Source organism: Nomascus leucogenys, chromosome 21, assembly GCF_006542625.1.
Source record: "Nomascus leucogenys isolate Asia chromosome 21, Asia_NLE_v1, whole genome shotgun sequence".
Classification (NCBI taxonomy): Eukaryota; Metazoa; Chordata; class Mammalia; order Primates; family Hylobatidae; genus Nomascus; species Nomascus leucogenys.
This window is the reverse complement of record NC_044401.1, coordinates 136,524-155,892: the sequence shown is the minus strand read 5'-3', so window position 1 is coordinate 155,892 and position 19,369 is coordinate 136,524. Positions and strand designations below refer to the sequence as shown.

The following is a 19,369-nucleotide window of genomic DNA, read 5'->3' as shown; positions in this document are numbered from 1 at the left end:
CTCAATTACAGCTACAAGCTCCGCTTTTTGAGCTGAAGTATAGGGTGTCTGGAAAACTTTATTTTTCGATCCAGAATAAGAAGCTTTACCATTACTAGACCCATCTGTGAAACAATGAAAATGCTTAGCAGGCTGCAGGTTGTTTACTGCAGGAATTGTAAATGCAAACCGTTCACAGTATTGCTCAGCTAAGGGGATAGTAAAGAAACAGTCTTTTAAATCTATGACTATTAAAGGCCAATTTTTAGGAATTATAGCAGGAGAAGGCAATCCTGGCTGTAATGCTCCCATAGGTTGTATAACTGAATAGATGGCTCTTAAGTCGGTTAACATTCTCCATTTACCTGATTTTTTCTTAATTAAGAAAACTGGAGAATTCCAAGGCGAAAATGTTGGAGCTATGTGCCCATTTTCTAATTGTTCAGTAACTAATTTCTCTAAAGCCTCCAGTTTCTCTTTACTTAGCGGCCATTGTTCTATCCAAATTGGCTTATCTGTTAACCATTTTAAAGCTATAGGTTCTGGAGGCTTAACAATGGCCACTATCAAGAATGATATCCTAATCTTTGGTGGGAACATTGTCTTTCCACTTGAAGTGGTTCTTTCAAAACTTGCAGATTTTTTTCTAGTCCCATACCAGGGACATACCCCATTTCATGCATTATATGTTGACTTAAAGGCTATATAATTGTTCTGGAATTAGAACTTGTGCTCCCCATTGCTGTAATAAATCTCTTCCCCATAAATTTATAGGTACAGAAGTTATAATTGGTTGAATAGTCCCAGATTGTCCATTGGGCCCTTCACAATGCAAAATATAACTACTTTGATATACATCAGGGGCTTTACCAACTCCAACTATGTTAAATTGAGCAGATTGAATTGGCCACGCAGACGGCCAGTGCTGTGGAGAAATGATTGAAATGTCCACTCCTGTATCTACCAAACCTTTAAATTTCTTTCCCTGAATAGTTATTTCACAGGTAGGACATTTATCAGTAATTTGATTTACCCAATAAGCTGCTTTGCCTTGTTTATTTGTGCTTCCAAATCCTCCTGTTCATTTAATTTTACTTTTTCCCATTCCCACATACGGCACAATCAGGAGCTGTGCTATGTGCTCTCCTGGCTCTGCTTTCCAGGGAACAGAAGTAGATATAACAATTTGAATTTCCCCATTGTAATCTGAATCAATGACTCCTGTATGTATTTGTACCCCTTTTAAACTTAAACTAGACCTTTCTAAAAGTAATCCTATTGTCCCCGCTGGCAAGGATCCACAGACTCTGTTGGGACCTTTTGTGGGGGTTCCCCAGGCAGAAGGCTCACAGCTTTTGTGCAGCATAAATCTACTGCAGCACTACCGGCTGTGGCGGGGCACAGACATTGTACAGGGGTGAGGGAATGGCCTGAGCTGGAAATGCCCCAGTTTAGAACAGCGCCCAGGACAGGCCCCTCATGGCGTTTCCCGAAATCGGGTTCCCATCTTTATCAAACCTAGAGTGACACTGCTTAGCCCAATGTTTTCCTTTTTTACATTTTAGACATATTTCAGGCTCAGCAGTTTTCTTTTTTCCCTTATCTGGTGGCCTGACTTGCTGATGTTTTCTACATTCTTTTTTAGTATAACCACACTTCCCACAGTTAAAACAAGCTCCAGGAAATGAGTATTTCCTTTATCCACTCTCAGTCCTGCCATTGCCTGTGCCAACAAAGTAGCTTTATGCAGATTACCTCCAATACCATCACAGGCCTTGATATAATCAACTAAATGTGCTTTCCCGAATTTAAAAGGAAAAGGCTCAAATGTAGCTATAATATTTCCCTGTTGATCTGGGGGGTGTATTCTAACAGGGAACTGCCAAGCCTCAAAATCACCCTCTCTTCTAGCTTGCTGAATTCCTGCCTGAACAGAACTAAGAGCGGTCACTCGAGGCACTGCTTGAACAGTCACTGGGGCAACTACTTTTTACCCAGTATCCTCTGGAAAAGAAAGATCTGGAGGGTTAGGCCACTCTTTTTCTTCAAAATAATAATGAGGTGGTGCAGAAGGGTAAGGATGAACCTCTCCCTCCTTTGCCACTTTAGCTTTAGCTGGCAAATAAACCTGGTCTGTAACCTCTTCTGTTACTTCATTATATTCTCCTTCCTCCTCATCAGTGTGAAAAATTTCCAAGGTGGAATGAACCAGACCTCACACTTGTCCCATTGTTACACTGATGCTTCTGAGCTGCCCTTCTTACTCATCATGGGGATTGCTTTAAGAGTACTTGAGTGACCTCCAGCTAGTTCCACGTTCTCCAACCATTGCTCCGGTGACCCTTCAACCTGGATTCAAGCCCCCACAATGGATGCCACTTGCTGAGACCAGCTCAGTTGGGGAGACCCTAACCCAGCGGCGCTAGAGGAATTAAAGACACATACAGAGAAATATAGAGGTGTGAAGTGGGAAATCAGGGATCTCATAGCCTTCAGAGCTGAGAGCCCTGAACAGAGATTTACCCACATATTTATTGACAGCAAGCCAGTCATTAGCATTGTTTCTATAGATATTAAATTAACTAAAAGTATCCCTTATGGGAAATGAAGGGATGAGCTGAATTAAAGGAATAGGTTGGGCTAGTTAACTGCAGCAGGAGCATGTCCTTAAGGCACAGATCGCTCATGCTATTGTTTGTGGCTTAAGAATACCTTTAAGCATTTTTCGGCCTTGGGAGGGCCAGGTGTTCCTTGCCCTCATTCTGGTAAAACCACAACCTTCCAGCATGGGCGTTATGGCCATCATGAACATGTCACAGTGCTACAGAGATTTCGTTTATGGCTAGTTTTGGGGCCAGTTTATTGCCAGATTTTGGGGGTCCTGTTCCCAACACCTATCACTTTTGTCTGCATCAAAATCACTTGAAGGATTCATTACAATACAGATTACTGGGCCCCACCCCCAAAGTTTCTGATTCAGTAGGTCTGAGGTAGGGTCTGAGAATTTGCATTTTTAGCAAGTTCCCAGATGTGCTGAGTCTACAAAAATGAAACCTTACTTCCTCCTTTTGTCTACTGATGCACAGGGTTCTGCTCCCAGAAGGCTCTCTGCTCTTAAAGTCTTAAAATTATTAATAATTTTATCTTTTGATGTATGCTTGTAAGTAAAGACCAATGAGACAATGGAGCATGCACCAGGGGTTTGAAGCCTCTGCTCATGAGCAGTCTACCTCCCACCTACCTCTCACCCAGGCGATGACTTAGTTTGTGGGGAGAGAGGCATTCTACTTTCGCTTTCCACTGCTTTTGGGGCCTGGAGTACACATAGAGGTGGTCAGGGTCAGGCACATGACTGGTGACATTTTGGGGCATGGAGGCAGCCATCCTTATCCTGAGTTGGTAGCACTTGGTGACTGTAGCATGTGGTCGGCCAACCAGAGGCCATGTCTTAGATTGAGACTCTTAACCAGTCCTGTTCCAGGTAGCTAGCACTTCCTAGCAAACAATTTTAAAGACTTTCTGGGAGTCACCCATCTTCTATAGTTTGAGGTGGCAGGATGGGGTCTTATTGCTCTCAAGAGGAGAAACTTGGCAGCCATCAGACTCACACGTACTTAAGTAACTGAAGTCATGTGGTGAGACCCTCAGTTGCCTGTGAAAGTCTGCAGTCATCTTTCAAGTATTCTCAAGCTGAAAGAGATATCCCCATACCTAAGAATGTGCTTCCTCAGGTCTGGTCTGGGCTTGAAGGACCCTGTCTTCCACCTTCCAACCTTCCTGAGACTGACTGGTTTGTCTCTTCTGGCCAACTCCATGTGGATAATCATTTCATAGCTCTGGAGACTAGCTATTGTGTTTTTGCTACAGTTTAAAATAGAGGTTAAATGTTCTTATATAGAATATTATAAAGATGAATAATAAAAAATTTTAACTTCACATAGAACATAAATAGCAAATATAAAGACACTAAAGAGATAGACCACAGAAGAAAGAAAAAAGCTTTATAATTTGCAACGTTCAGTGGTACCTCTTCTCCCAATTTTTGAACAAAAAGTCCCCCATAATTTGTAGGCCTAGTGCATTTTGATTTTGTGCTAGGCCCACAAATTTTGTAGCTGATCCTGAGTATATAATATAAAATAGGAGTTTAAAAATCCATAATTAAGACTGAACTGGAGTAGTCAGGAAGTTAATAAACGTTTATTGAGCACATGACATGTCCAGATATTATAATAAGCACTGAAGATAAAGTAATGACAAAGTCATATGAAGTTTCTGTCCTCAAATAGCTTACATTCCAGATAGGAATTGAGAAGTTCTGTGGAAGTTGAGAGACAATTTAAGTTTAAACAATGTGTATAAGGGAAAAGGAAAGTAAATATCTCAGGCTCCTTAAGACTCCAACTTTAATATAATTCTTCAGCCTCACTGGAACCTTAATCTGTTGATCCTACCATTTTCATTGTCATTCACCCCCTTCACGTTCCCACTTTCTAACTTAAATTTCAGTCAAGCTCTATAATGCCTTTCTTTCATGCATTTTTGACTCTCTTGCTTCCTTTTTGCTTTGTTTGCTTTGTCATGCTTATGCAGCTTAATCTCAAACCTGGTTAAATTCAACCCTACCTATCCTATTTCTAGACCCATGTAGCTGAATATGGCTAGAGAAAAATACATAACCACACTAAAGTGTCTCATTTTACCATAAATCATCACTAACTTCAAGTGGGCTCTTATGCTGCTAGGTAATCATACTATATTTTCCTAATCCTTGCCCCTGCACTCCTGGACAACAATTGCATATTTTCTTGTTTATCCTTTTGGTTGGTTGTGTGTGTGTGTGTGTGTGTTTTGTTTTGTTTTGGTATAGATGAGGTCTCACTCTGTCACCCAGGCTGGAGTGCAATGGTGCAATCATAGCTCACTGTCACCCTGAACTACTAGACTCAAGCGATCCTCCCATCTCAGCCACCTGAGTAGCTGGGACTACAGGCATGCCATCATGCCTGGCTAACAATTACATATTTTCTCTAGTCTCTTTAAATCTCCAAAACTTACTTTTCTATCTTCAATCTCAGCAATCACCATGTGTCATCTTTTATTGAGAAAATTGAAATAATCAGATAAAAACTTCAGCAGCTATCATCACATCTACCAACCTATCTGCTTGTATCTTCATGGCCTGCATATTCTCTCCTGTTACAGTTACTAAACTAAGCTTCTAACTAGGTGACTCATTTAACAGAATCATTCTATCTCCTGGCCTATCCTAAAGGGAATCAAGGTTGGAAGCAGGCAGAGCAGTGAAGAAGTTAATATAATAGTCTGGATGAAAAATGGATAGAGGCTTGTGTGAACTGGGCGGTAGTTATTCACTGTATTCCACTTATACTCTAGACTCTGTTTATACACTAGACTCCACTTATATACTAGATTTTACCTGCTTTCACCTACTTAAGAAAGTCAATCCAGCAATTTTTCCTTTGTTTCCTTTATAATAAATGCTTTTCTTTCTACCGAATCATTGTATAAATATATTGTTATATCTTCCATTAAAAAGGAGAAACAATGGATTCTAGGCTGTTTTAGTAATGGGCAATATAGTAGTGAATAAAACAGACAAAAGTCCTTGCCTTCATAAAACTTACTTTCTATGGTAGAGATAGATAATGTGTGTGATAAATAAGTAATTTTATGGGATATTAGATACTAATAACTACTAAGGAAAAAATTAGAGCAGAAAAGGAGATAGGAATTCTTGGTCATTTCTCAGGCAACATCTTATTTGACATTTCAGCAACGTATTACACAGGCTACCATTCCTACCTTAAAACACTTCAAATTCTAGAGTGCTATTTTCACCTGATTTTCTTCCTACCTTCTAGCTATTCCTTCTCAATCTCCTTTGCTTGTTCCTCCTCCATGTCAGTGGACTTAAATCAGAATGCCCCAAGATTGATTCTTTGAAACTTTTCTCTTTATATTGAAGCACTAGATGAATTCAGCCAGCTTCATGCCTTTAAATGTCTGATGGATCATACATTTATATTTATAGTCTGGACCTCTCCCCAAATTCCTAACATATATGCAGCTATTTGATATCCATTTGGATGCTTAGTAAGTATCTCAAACTTAACATGTTCAAACCTGAGCTCCTGGTATTCCTCTCATTCCTGTCACACTTTTCTACATCTATTAATCACAATTCCATGCTTCCAGTTTCTCAGGTCAAAAACATTGGAATCACCCTTGACCCCCATATTTCTTTCATACCCTAAATCCAATTTGTTAACAAATCCTGCTGGCACAACCTTTACAATATACTCAGATTCTGACATTGCTCACCATCTCTACTATTACCACACAGTTCAACCAAGCCTCTATCCATTTTTCACACAGACTAATACACTAACCTCTTCATTGCTCTCCCTGCTTCCAGCCTTGGTTCCCTTTAGGATACGCCCAGGAGGTAGGGTGATTCTGTTACATGAAAGTTAGATTACATCACTTCCATTCTCAAAATCCTTCCATCTCACGATAAGTAAAAGTCTAGGTCTTTACCGTGTCCTGAAAGAACCAAAATGATCTGGCTCTACTTTATCTCTCTGATCTTACCTCCTATGAATTTTCTTGGCATTCTAGAAAGTCAAGATCTATAAAGAATCTGAGATTTTATTCTACTTGTAAGCTAATAAAGTTAGGTTGCCAGTTTCGATGCTGATAGAAGACATGAAACTCCTGCTCAGACAAAAGATAATTTATTATTCACAACAGTCATAGAATATCAGTATTTTGTGCTGGTTTCCTGAACCCTAATTCCCACAGGATGATGAAAAGAAGGCTTCCCTTCTTTATTAGTTTGCTCAGGTTGCCATAATGAAATACCACAGACTCAGTGGCTTAAACAGCGGAAATTTATTTTCTGACAGTTCTGGAGACTGAAACTCTAAGTTCAAGGTGCCAGCAGGGCAGATGTTTAGTGAGGTCTCTTCCTTTGGGTTGCAGATGGCTGCCTTCTTGCTGTGTGCTCACATGGCCTTTCCTTTGTGTACACATAGGGAGGGGGAGAGAGAGGGAGAGCATGTACTCTGGTATCTCTTTTTAAAAGGACACTAATTCTATCAGATTAGAGTCATACCCTTATGATCTTATTTAATCTTAGTTATTTCCTTAAAGGCTCCATCTTCAAATAGATCCATAGTGGGGGTTGGGGCTTTAACATCTGATTTTTTTTTACAAGAGGTTGGCAGGGGATGCAAACATTCAGTCTATAACACTATTTAAAATTTATCCACCTTTTTTCAACACTTTCTATCTTCTTTTCTGCTTTAATTTTTTCCTTAGTACTCATTACTATCTAATATCCCATATGATTACTTATTTATCAGACATATTATCTATCTCTACCACAGAAAGTAAGTTTTATGAAGGCAGGGACTTTTGTCTGTTTTATTCACTACTATATTGCCTATGACTAAAATAGAGCCTAGAGCACATAGAATGTCCTTGATACTGTATGTATTGATTGAATGAAGGTTGTAGTGGGCAATGCTGGTTATTTGGGAAAGCTGGAGTAAAGTACACTCCTAGCCAGTGAGTTCTTCTTTAAGAGGAAAGTCCTAATTAATTAAGATCTTATTATTGAAGCCCATAAGTTTAAGCATACTTTGTAAGTGTATTTCTGAAGTAGTAGCTGCTTATAATTTAGATTTACTTGAGTTTTTTCCAGTTAGAAAAGATTAAAGAAAGAATTCTAAACGATTAATAATACATTGTTTGGAAAACTTAAACCCTGTATAAACCTAATGAACAGAATATAATCAAAGAATTTATGACTAAAAATTAAGAAACAAAGCAGCTGTTTTGGCAAGGGCAGCTTATTGAGAACTTCATTTTGATGCTGACAGATTGTATGCAATGAGTATAAGTAAAATGGCTTTCAAAATGTGGATTTCTTGTCTTTTTAACCTACTATCAGCCGTCTCTAAATCAAGAATGCAAAGATATACTTAGAAAAGTCTTTCTATGGCAGGTAGTTATGAAAATGTGGTTTTACTGAATAGCAGGATCAATCCTAGGTTAATTTTAATTAAATCATTCTTCATAGCTTTTGGCATTTTTCCTTCATGGGAGATTGGGAGAGATGTTCTCCCTTAACCCTTAAACTGCAGCACCTAAACCTCTACTCCCCTAGCGTCTGCTGTTACCCTTATATACATTTATAGATTTCTTAGTTTTACAGTGGATTTAAAAACACAACTAAGATATTAGATCATCCCAATATACTCTTTTCAATTTGATAAATTTTAAGGACTTTATATGTACTTTCTAAATGAGTATATTTTTATGTCACTCTTCCCTTTTCAAGTCTCTGTCACATGTACACCCTTGAGGCATATCAGTCTAAGCTAACATACTTACTCGCTCTACATGATGTAAAAGGACAAAGGAAAGAAAGGGCTAATAGGGTACTGCTTAGGGAAGACTCTGGAAATATCCAAAGCTCAATAGAGCCCAAACTACCTCCTAAGCTTTATAGTATATTGTTCTCCAAGACTGGTGAAAATCACCTATAGGCAATAATCTGGCATACATTGTCAACCTTGGAGAATCCAGGTGAGTAAAACCCCTTTCTGTGTAAAGATGCAAAAGCCTACCTAAGAGCTGAAGGTAATTGTTTTGTCTTTTTCATACAATTAAAATTGCCACCATGAATTCTAGATATTGAAATTTCTTCTTGTTTGATTTTGAAGAAAAATCAAGCATTTTCTAGCAAATTAGTCATGAAATAAGAAAATCAAATAAGATTGTGTGATTATTTTTTCAGTTGAAGTTATTTCAATAAATAAAATATGCACATTTTTAAAATTTTCTTTTTTATAAAAGGACTTTCAGGGGGACTATATAGTATAATGAAAGAATCCTGGGGTAGAAATCAGAAAAATCTGAGTTCTAATCTAGGCTGTGACCTAACTTGCTATGTGATCTGGCCCAACTTTCATAATCTTTCTGGGTCTGTTTTTTCTTCTTTTTTAATGTAATGAGAGGGTTTGAACAGTTGGCGTCTTAAGTTCCTTTTAGACCTAACGTTCTATGATTCCAACTTATTATAACAGATGAACTCACAAATCTACAAATTCATATACATTAGGGCAATATTATGACTCTATAGGTATAAATTATCACCATGTAAAACTTTAATTCCCCATAGATGCTTTAGAATGAATTTGACATGTCAGTGATGTCCAATTGTTTTTACAGGTAGTTTCCTCTCATTGAAGGGAGCTGTGCTAACATTCTCCTGTATGGACCGAATGGGTGGATTAATGCAACCGCCATATGAAGTTTGGAGGGATCCAAACAACATAGATGAAAATGAAAAATCTTGGAGAAGGAAAGTGGTAATGAACTCATCTTCTGCATCCCAAGAAATAGGAGATCATCAGTATACAATAATCTGCTCAGAAAAACAAGCCAAAGTCTTCTCACTGCCTTCTCAGACTTGCCTTTATGTTCATAACATCACGGAGACATCTTTTATACTGCAAGCAAATGTGGTGGTCATGTGTAACAGTGCCTGCTTGGCATGCTTTTGTGCTAATGGACATATCATGATAATGAGGTACTTGCCTTCTTATAAATTATCTGGTAATCACAACAATACCAGCAAGGTACAATTCTAAAAAATATATGTGTTATGTGCAGATGTTATCAAGAAGCAACCTGAGATCGTTGTTTCATTATGTTTCTGGATGTTTTATTGTTCAACAGTTTGATGAGAGTTTGGGGTTTTTGTGTTTTGTTTTGGTTTTTCTTTTTTGCTAAAAATGCTTGGCATTGTGAGTAAATATATTTTTAATTGCTATGAAGGAATCTAAGAAAAGAATGATTTTTCAGTCATTCAGCAAATATTTATTGAGCATATCTCCCAGATGCTACACTAAGCACTGGAAATAAAAGATTAATAAGCTAAATGGAAAAGAAGTTAACTTTTACTTTTCCTGTGTTTCAAACTTCACCCAAGAAATTTACATACAGAATTTCATTTGATCCCTAGAACTTCTCTAGGACATAGGAAAATAAACTATTATTTGCATCCTCCATTTTACATGTGTTAATAACTTAAAGTTACAGTTTGCCTGAGGTTGCAAGTCTAGGAAAAGTGAGGCCAGTCTGATAACTAAAAGTTATCAGATACTTTTAAAATAAAATATTGGTCAAGAGATTTCATTCTACTGTTAGTGAAATGAAATAAAATTTACGAGACACAAAAATAATTACCTAATGATTTTATGAATTCAGCAAATAGCTCATAAACATATACTATATAGAAGTCACTGTCTTTTTTTTAATATCTCGCTTATTTCCAAAAATCATTGAGACGAGCATTGTGCTAGGCCTGTGAAGGATATAAAAATTAGTAAAACATGGTCCTAACCCTTAAGAAACTCACTGTCTAACTTGGGAGATAAGATAGATACACAGACATTATAACAAAAAGAAAATATAAATATAAATTCCAACAGAGGAAATATGGGATTCAATTTTCTAGCTACAAACTAAGTTCCCAGAGTTCAAAGTCACAGCATAGTTGAACATGTATTATAAAAGAAGAGTTGTTGGGAGGACAGTAACATGGAGAGGTAGTTTGAAGCAAATTTTTGAGGACCTTGAATGTCAGGCTGAGTTTGACATTTATCAATTAATAGGAAATGGGGTTTTAAGCAGGTAATTAACCTTCTCTAGCCATGTGTTAGGACATACACAGGGAGGGAGAAGTCGAGATAGGCTTTTGAACTGAGGTGGTGTCTGTATTGAAGGCAACGAGGAAACAGGTGTAAGGGAAATTTATTGAATGCAAAGCTAATTGGTTGTGAACAGTAATGGAGGTTGTTAAATCTCGAGAAGAGAGTTTAAAGGTTAAAAATTTTTTTGAACTTAGATAACGGTTATGTTATTAGCATATAGGAAAGTCAGAAGGATTTGAAAAAGCAGATAAAGAGAAATTTAATAATAAATTGAGAATAAATATTTGAAATTTGAGGTGTTATAAGCCATCCAGCAGAGGTTTAGCAATAAATTTAAGATTTGTACTCTTAGAAAAATATATGTGGAAGGTGCAGCTTTGGAAGTCATCTATGTAAATGCATCAGTAAAAGTTATGTCAGCAAATGAGATAATAAAAAAAGATAGCATAAAAAGAAACAAGAAATTGAGCTGAGGATAGAAACTTGGGGGTATTCTACGTTTATATAATGAAAGAAAGAAGAAGATGCAGCAAAGGAGATTGAGAAGAAGTTATTAGAAAGATAGGAAAGGACCAGAATTGTATAACTTCATTAAATAAAAAGAGAAGACTATTAAAACAAAAGAGGTGGTCAAGAGGTAGGAAAATGTAGCAGAGCGGTCAAAGAATTTGGGTACAAGAAAAAAACAGTAGATCTCACAACTGGTGGGATATTAATGATCTTTGAGAAAGCAAATCTTAGCAGCATGGTGGAAACAAAAGCTAATTTTCAAGGAGACAAGAATAGAGGCAGTGGTGTAGATCAGGGTTTGGCAAGTTAATATCCAAAACAAAACCTACCTCCATTCCCCTATCTGATTTTGTACAGCCTGCAAGCACTAAGAATGGTTTTTAAATATTTAATGGTTGAAAAAACTCAAGGAGAAGAAGAATATTTCATGATATGTGAAAATTATACTAATTTTAAATGTCAATGCCCATAAATAAAGGTTTTGGAACACAGCCACACCCATGTTTCTGTATATTGACTGTGGCTGCTTTTGCACTACAGGGCAGAATTGAGTAGTTGCAACAGAGACTATATGGCCTGCAGAGCCTAAAATATTTACTATCATAAATATTTATGGGCCCTTTTCCCCTGGTATTGATTGTTCTTTCAGGAAATTTTGTGGTTAAAAGAGAGATGAGACAGGAAAGTCATTTAAGGGTGAAACTAGGTTTTGAGAGTGTTTTTTTTAATGCAGAAAATATGAGCAGATTTGTAAGCCAAGGGAAAGTAGTAAAGGAGAAAATTTTGAATAAAAATAGTCAAGTCATTTTATGGTCTGTTCATTCTCTCATATATTTCTGATTCTTTTCTATCTATCTAGTTCCCTCTTTCTCAAACTGTATTTAGAAATTTCTGATAAGGTCATTTCAATCTTGTCTGAAAATGATTTAACTCCCAGACATGCCTCAGATTTAGGGGGAAAAAAAGGTCTATTTGTGTATGTGTGTAAATGTGTGTATCTCTCACACACATACAGAGTCACTGATAAATGGTATGTCTTCCTCTGTCCTTTATAAAAGCTGCTTGACATGATAATGGTTACTTTGATATTGTGTCATAGTAGAAATCGTTCATGTGTTCCTGAGGATCCTCAAAAATATCTGAAAAGGAAATAATTTTGATATGATTTTAATAATACATATATATAAAGTGTAGCTAGGAAACAGTGGTATGTACTCTGCTGTATGGTTTAAAGAAATGAATCCTACAAACTAGCATGCACCTGGCCTCATTCATTTTCCCATACTGAGTATATTCCCAGGATCTTTCCAGACCCTATCAGAAGGTAACTCTCCTGAGCCCAGTCTTCTCAAGTCCTAGTTTTCTGATAGATATCAGGTAGCTAGCCAATGGTTACTTAGATCCTAAGTACCTGGACCCAGAAAAGCAAGTTTGAGAGTAGAGAGGAGAAATAGAAGAGGCTTTTCTTTGCATGAATTCTCAAACTTGGCTGTAAGAGACACTTTTTGTGAGATCCACCTTTAGTTACCTGATGCTATTTCTTTATTAAAGTGTGCTGCATAGAAGAAAGTCTTTTTTCTTCTGTTATAAGAGCAATTGTTTCCTAGCAGTTAGCAACTGACTTGCTCTTTCTCTTTTCCTACCTGAAGTGACTACACCTCTTTAATTTTCTTTTCTTGGCTTACTTGTTATTATACAATATAGACAATGTAGCACATCAGAAAAGTCAGTTGGAACCTCTTCCTCAACTCCACCCTTTAATTTGACTGAATCTGTCATGGAAATCTGTTTAACTGGGATTGGTTTGGACTCATATCTTAGGGAGCTTAGTTACCAAAAGTGCTATAACAGATCATCTTTTAATATCCTTTTAAGATATTAGGTAATTCTTTCATCAATGAAGCTTTTGAATCCAGTGTGTAATTTACATTTATAGCACATCTCATTTCAGACAAGCCACGTATCAGCTGCTCAATAGCTACATGTGGTTGCTGGCTACCATATTGGATAGCACAGTGCTTATTCCAATAGCACAGATTTCAGGTCCCATTTTACATAGTAAATTTCCAGGTCTCAAAGTATAGTTATAAACCACTTTGATAAAGGAAATCAATATTTTTTTCAAGGTGCTGGTTTTATGATCTGGGACAATTTAAAATCATTGTGCACACTTAGTATAATGGTTTCAAAATTTATTTAATTTCGAGTTTACCTTTTCCCTTTTGGCATTAAAGATCTGATTAAAAGGCAGTGAGACTGGTTTTCTTCAGTGGTTTGTAAAACTGGCTCGAAAAACAGCATCCAAAAGGACATTCTGATGAATATTTTAGCAAAATTATCTGCTACATTAGGATAAGCATATAGCCATGGGGTAAGACAATTCAGATGGTATTCATTTGGATGTGCAAATTCTGATCTATTATTTATAACTTATTCTCATTCACTTACAGTCTTGACCATATTTACTTATTAGTCATGCCTCCAGTGCAGTTGCCCTAAGTTATGGGTAATTTTCATTTCCTGTGTATACAGTGAGTAAAGAAATGGGGAGCAAAGCCACTTTATTTCCAGGCACAGTGAACTGGACCCACACCACATCTCTTTCAGTTTTGCCTTAAAGAAAGACAATAGACCAAGTATGCAGTCAGATACTTTCTAGCTGTAGTGTTTCTGACATAGCCAAAGGCTGTAAGCCATTGTAGGAACATGTGAAGTGCTACAAAAAGTGCTCCTGAAATTGCTGGCCACTGCATTTAATCCATCAAGAACATTTGCTAAGCATCTATGTGAATTAAAAGAACTGTGCCTGTGATTTTTTTATTTATATGATTTTATGTGAAAGTCTAGTTTATTGGCTCTTAAGACCCATGTCCAGGAACAGGAGTGAGCATAAGGATGCTGACCTCTCCTTCTGGCTGTGCCTGTGACTCCAGAGTCCTGTCTTACTGTGACTTAAAGTTTGATGGAGAGAAAATGTAGGATCCATTATTTCTGCCAGGAAGCCAGGGTCTTCCTGTTTCTAGCACTGAGAATGGGCACCCAGTGGTCTGAGAACACTTTCTGGGCTAACATCGTCCTCATACAGGGCTGAGAAAGAACGTGTTCCCCCTCCTGGGAAGCATATGTAGAAGTTAAGATCCTGAATCTCTTCTAAACCAATAATTGACCTCTAGGCACCCACCATACTACTGCTACCTTCAGGGCAGAAGACACTACTCTTTGTAACCCAGCCACCACCAAAAAGTGAACAAAAGGAAGGAAGGAAGGTTAAGCCATTGGATAATACTGAATCTGTTTCCCTAAGTGACTTAATCTTAGAGCAAGCATAACATCCTGGTTAATTTTTGTAAGATTTCTCCTTTTATTATCACCCTCATCATAGTTCCCAATTATCTCTTAAAGTTTAAGTGGTTTATTGACATTAGTATTTCTGATAATAGTTTACAAACTACTATAAACAAGTTTATAAACATTACTATTTCTGATGAAAATAAAGTTGTTTCTCCCTCCAAAAATAAAAAGAAAAAGAAAAAGAAAAGAAGAAAGTCTAGTTTATTACCACTGAGCCTTGAAGATAAGAAGAAACAACCAGGCCGGGTATGGTGGCTCATGCCTATAATCCCAGCACTTTAGGAGGCCAAGGCAGGTGGATCACTTGGAGTCAGGAGTTCGAGACCAGCCCGGCCAACATGGCAAAACCCTGTCTTTACTAAAAATACAAAAATTAGCCAGGTATGGTGGCACTCGCCTGTGGTTCCAGCTACTCAGGAGGCTGAGGTGTGAGAATCACTTGAACCTGGAAGGCAAGATTGCAGTGAGCTAACTCCACTGCACTCCAGCTTGGGTGATAGAGCAAGACTCTGTCTCAAAAAAAAATAAAAAAATAAAAATAAACAACCATAAAATAATAAAAATTACTGTTTTATGTAAATATCTGCTTCTAACAACCTGCATATGATATATGGATTTACTTTTTTCCATTCAGCCTACCTAGTCTTCGCCCATTGTTGGATGTTAATTATTTGCCACTGACAGACATGAGGATAGCCCGAACATTTTGTTTTACCAATGAAGGACAGGCATTATACCTCGTCTCTCCTACTGAAATACAGCGGTTAACATACAGCCAAGAAATGTGTGATAATCTACAGGTAGGTCAGGAGTTACATTTATGAAAAAGACATTGGACATGGTTGAGAAAATGAGAAAGATGTCTAAAAACTAAAATATTATTAGGTCAGACAATAAATATGCCCTTCCAATAATATGTTTTGAATATATATTCTTCATTTTGAGCCTACCAACTTCTAGTATGGTTCTAGGTATTGCACAGAAATAATAAGAAAGAGGGAGACAATGGAAAGATCATTCATATTAATAGCTAATCTTTTTATTTATTTTATTGTTTTTGCCTATGGAGAATCTTATAAAAGATTATAAACTCTCCCCTCAGGGTGGAAAATATGTATGTACACACAAAAAATTTCCATACCATTCAGGGAGTTCAAGAACTCTTGAAGAAACCTTGTGATTAAGGGACACACAAAATAAACATATATCCTGTGGGTTAGAATTGAGCATTTGTCTTTTATTGTAGCAGTAAGCATAGCCTAGAAACAGGATAGATATAAATGTCTAACCTTGTGTAAGAATGGTCACAACATTTTTTAAAAGCATCTTGGACATTTAACTAGTTAAACCCCCTCATTTTACAAATAAGAAAACTAAAACATATTTATTATAATATAAGGGTTAAGAGCATAAGCTCTGAACTATTCGAATTGTATTTTGGCTCCTCCATTTGTGTGACTTTGGGCATTTTACTTAACCTATCTGTACACTCTACTTTGGAGCATTGTTGTCAGAATTTAGTAAGAATTCATATAAAAGACTGAGCTCAGTGCCTGGAATATAGTATGTTTTTTTAAATAAATAATAATAAATATTACTATCATCACCATTGTCATTCTACAGATATTTATTGAGTTTTTTCTATATACCTAATACTTGGCTAGACTCTAGGAACATGCTAATAAATAAGATGCAAGTCCCTGCCTGCTAGTGTGGAGAGACAGAAGTAAACAGACAATCACACTACTCTGTGGAAACTGCTATATATGGCTGTGCCAGTACTGGGGAGACATATAAGAAGGACACCTGGGTTGATGGAGCAGAAGGGAGGTGGTTTAACCCGTTGACTCTCTAACATGCTTTTTAAAAATTTTGTGACCATCCTCACTTAAGGTTAGATAAACTTTTACAGCTATCCGTTTCTAGTCTATGCCTACTGCTACAATCAGAGACAAATGCCCAATTCTAACCCACTGGATATATATTTATTTTGTGTGTCCCTTAATCAAAAGAAGTTAGAGAAGGATTATGGGCACAACTGACTTCCAAATGGTAAATAGGAGTTATCCAGGTGACTGAATGGTTTGGGATGAAAAAGGTAAGATACTTTAGACAGAAGTAGTGGCATGCAAAAGCCTCAGGGCTAAGGAAACTGCCAAGAAAGTGCAGAATTGGGAGGTGAAAAGAGTGGAGGTGTTGTGCTGGAGAATTAGTCGAGTAGATCTTGCAGCCCCTTGTAAGCTCCCTGAGGAATCTATTATAGCATTTATCCCAAGGGCCGTGGTCATTAAAAAGTTTTAGCAGATTTGTTTATTAAAATAAATATTCTGGTTATAGTATGGCAGTTGGTTTTCAGGAAGCATGAGGATGGAGAAAAGTTAGCGGATTCAATAGCTATAAAGTGTAATCAGCTGGATTTAGGGTTATTAGATAATAGGAGTGGAAAGGAAGGAATTAGTCATTTCTCGGTTTCCGGCTTGGGGAACCAAGTAGATGATGTTGCCATTTCCAAAGAGAAGGGCTTCAGGAGGAAGAGCACAGGTCTCAGTAGAGGTAAGGGGAGATGATGCAGTTAAAATCATACTGGAAGTTCATAGGAAACCAATATTAGGCCACAGATCTCCTGACTCAGTCTAAGTTCCTTTCTCCACACTGATGGTTCTTCAACTTTGGTCTGCTTTAGAAAGACCTGGGGAGCAAGGTCTGGTAAAAATGTAGATAATGAGAGTACATCTATGTAGAGTCTGATTTCATATATGTGGAATGCAGCCTGGATATCTGCATTTCTAACAAGCATTTCTCTGGTCATTGTAAAGCTCACCAAATATTGAAAACAATTGTACTTCACCCTATACAAGAGCTGCCTATTTTGACTCATTTAAATTATCTTTAATCATTTTATAGTTTTGTACTCCTACAAAAATAGATCCAACCTTCCATATACCACCAAAGCTGTCCTATTTCATAGGGCAGTCTATGCTTGGTTCAGGGAAGGGTACCAGAATAAAAAAGACGCTATAGTGACTGAAAAAGGATCAGAAGTCTAGTGGTAATTATTGAGCACAGATGGAAATTAATCCTAGGGTAGCTATATTAGCTTCCCATGCTTTGGTGGAAAGAAGAAGAGAAGAGGACAGATAAAGGAAAATTTTAGAATGTTTGTTACTATAGAAGGGGAGTAATAAAAGAAATGCCAGAGGGAGAACTGTGAGCACAGCAAAAATCACCGTGAAAATATATGAAAAGCAGACTGTTTTTTCATGATGTGTCCTAATATACCACAGTGTTACCTTTTTGTATATTAATTGATTTTTTAGTTGTTCTAATGCTTTTTTCTTTGAATTTGATACAGGACATGCTAGGAGATTTGTTTACTCCCATAGAGACACCAGAAGCTCAAAACAGAGGCTTTCTCAAGGGACTGTTTGGTGGAAGCGGACAAACATTTGACAGAGAAGAGCTCTGTGAGTAAATTCCTGATTATAGAAATGTGTTGCAAAATAGAAGACATGTTTCTGTGTATGTGTATTTGTGTGTGTAACTTAATGTAATATGTGATCTCAAATTCTAGACTACGTATTTTTTGCATCTATCTTAAAGTTTGAATATTTGTTTCCTTCTGTACCGTAAAAATCATTTCTGTTTACCAAACATGGAAAGTGGTCACTTCATTTTAGGAAATTGTTTAACAAAAATGATACATATAATTCATACAAATAATGAGCAAGCTAATAAATATTTCATTTGCAAGTAGATCATACCTGCATGGCAATGTGAAGGTATTCAAAAAAGTCTGGAAAAAAGATTTTTGAATCTGCCTGACTTTAATCACTGCTGGAAAACAGATTCCTTATTCAGAATGTAAGATTTATCAATCCTACAGATTAAATTACTTTAAAAATCTACCAGTGAGATTTTGATAAACAAAATCAAACAGTATTATTGTTTATCAAAGTCTCACTGGTAGATTTTTATGTAATTATGTATTTATTTATATATTTATTATTTATTTGAGACAGAGTCTTGCTCTGTTGCCCAGGCTGGAGTGCAGTGGCCTGATCTAGGCTCACTGAAACCTCTGTCTCCCGGGTTCAAGTGATTCTCCTGCCTTAGCCTCCCAAGTAGCTGGGATTATTGGCGCCCACCATGCCTGCCTAATTTTTGCATTTTTAGTAGAGACGAGGTTTCGCTATGTTGGCTAGGTTGGTCTTGAACTCCTGACCTCAGGTGATCTGCCCAACGCACCCTTCCAAAGTGCTGGAATTACAGGCATGAGCCACCGCACCCAGCCTCACTGGTAGATTTTTAAATAATAGGAAGATACTAGGGAAAATTTTCAGAGAGAAGGTATGAATATATTTTCCAGAATATCCTACCATCGTTTGGTCCCATAGATCAAAATTCTGTTTCTCTGGAAGTTTTATGCAAAAACATCTAGGTTCCTTCATACAATAGAATATTATTTGGCCATGAAAAGGAATGAAGTACTGATACATGGTACAACATGGATAAACCTTGAAAACATCTTCCTAAGTGAAAGAAGCCAGACAAAAAAAGGCCACATATTGTATGATTCCATTTATATAAAAGGTCTAGAATGGGGAAATTCAGAAAGACTGAAAGTAGGGTGGAGCCAAAACAGCCGAATAGGAACAGCTCCGGTCTACAGCTCCCAGCGTGAGTGACGCAGAAGATGGGTGATTTCTGCATTTCCATCTGAGGTACCAGGTTCATCTCACTAGGGAGTGCCAAACAGTGGGTGCAGGACAGTCGGTACAGCA

General features: G+C 37.2%; 1 protein-coding gene across 4 annotated transcripts in view; it reads left to right on the top strand.

The window, feature by feature from the left end:
- The window catches only part of STXBP5L (syntaxin binding protein 5 like), a 509,439-nt gene that overhangs the window by 472,742 nt on the left and 17,328 nt on the right, over positions 1-19,369 (top strand). For all 4 annotated transcript variants that reach the window (XM_012501087.2, XM_030802184.1, XM_030802185.1 and 1 more), the window contains 3 exons: positions 9,241-9,601; positions 15,223-15,388; positions 17,941-18,052. In XM_012501087.2, the coding sequence (XP_012356541.1) occupies positions 9,241-9,601; positions 15,223-15,388; positions 17,941-18,052 (639 nt within the window). The remainder of the gene's footprint in view (positions 1-9,240; positions 9,602-15,222; positions 15,389-17,940; positions 18,053-19,369) is intronic.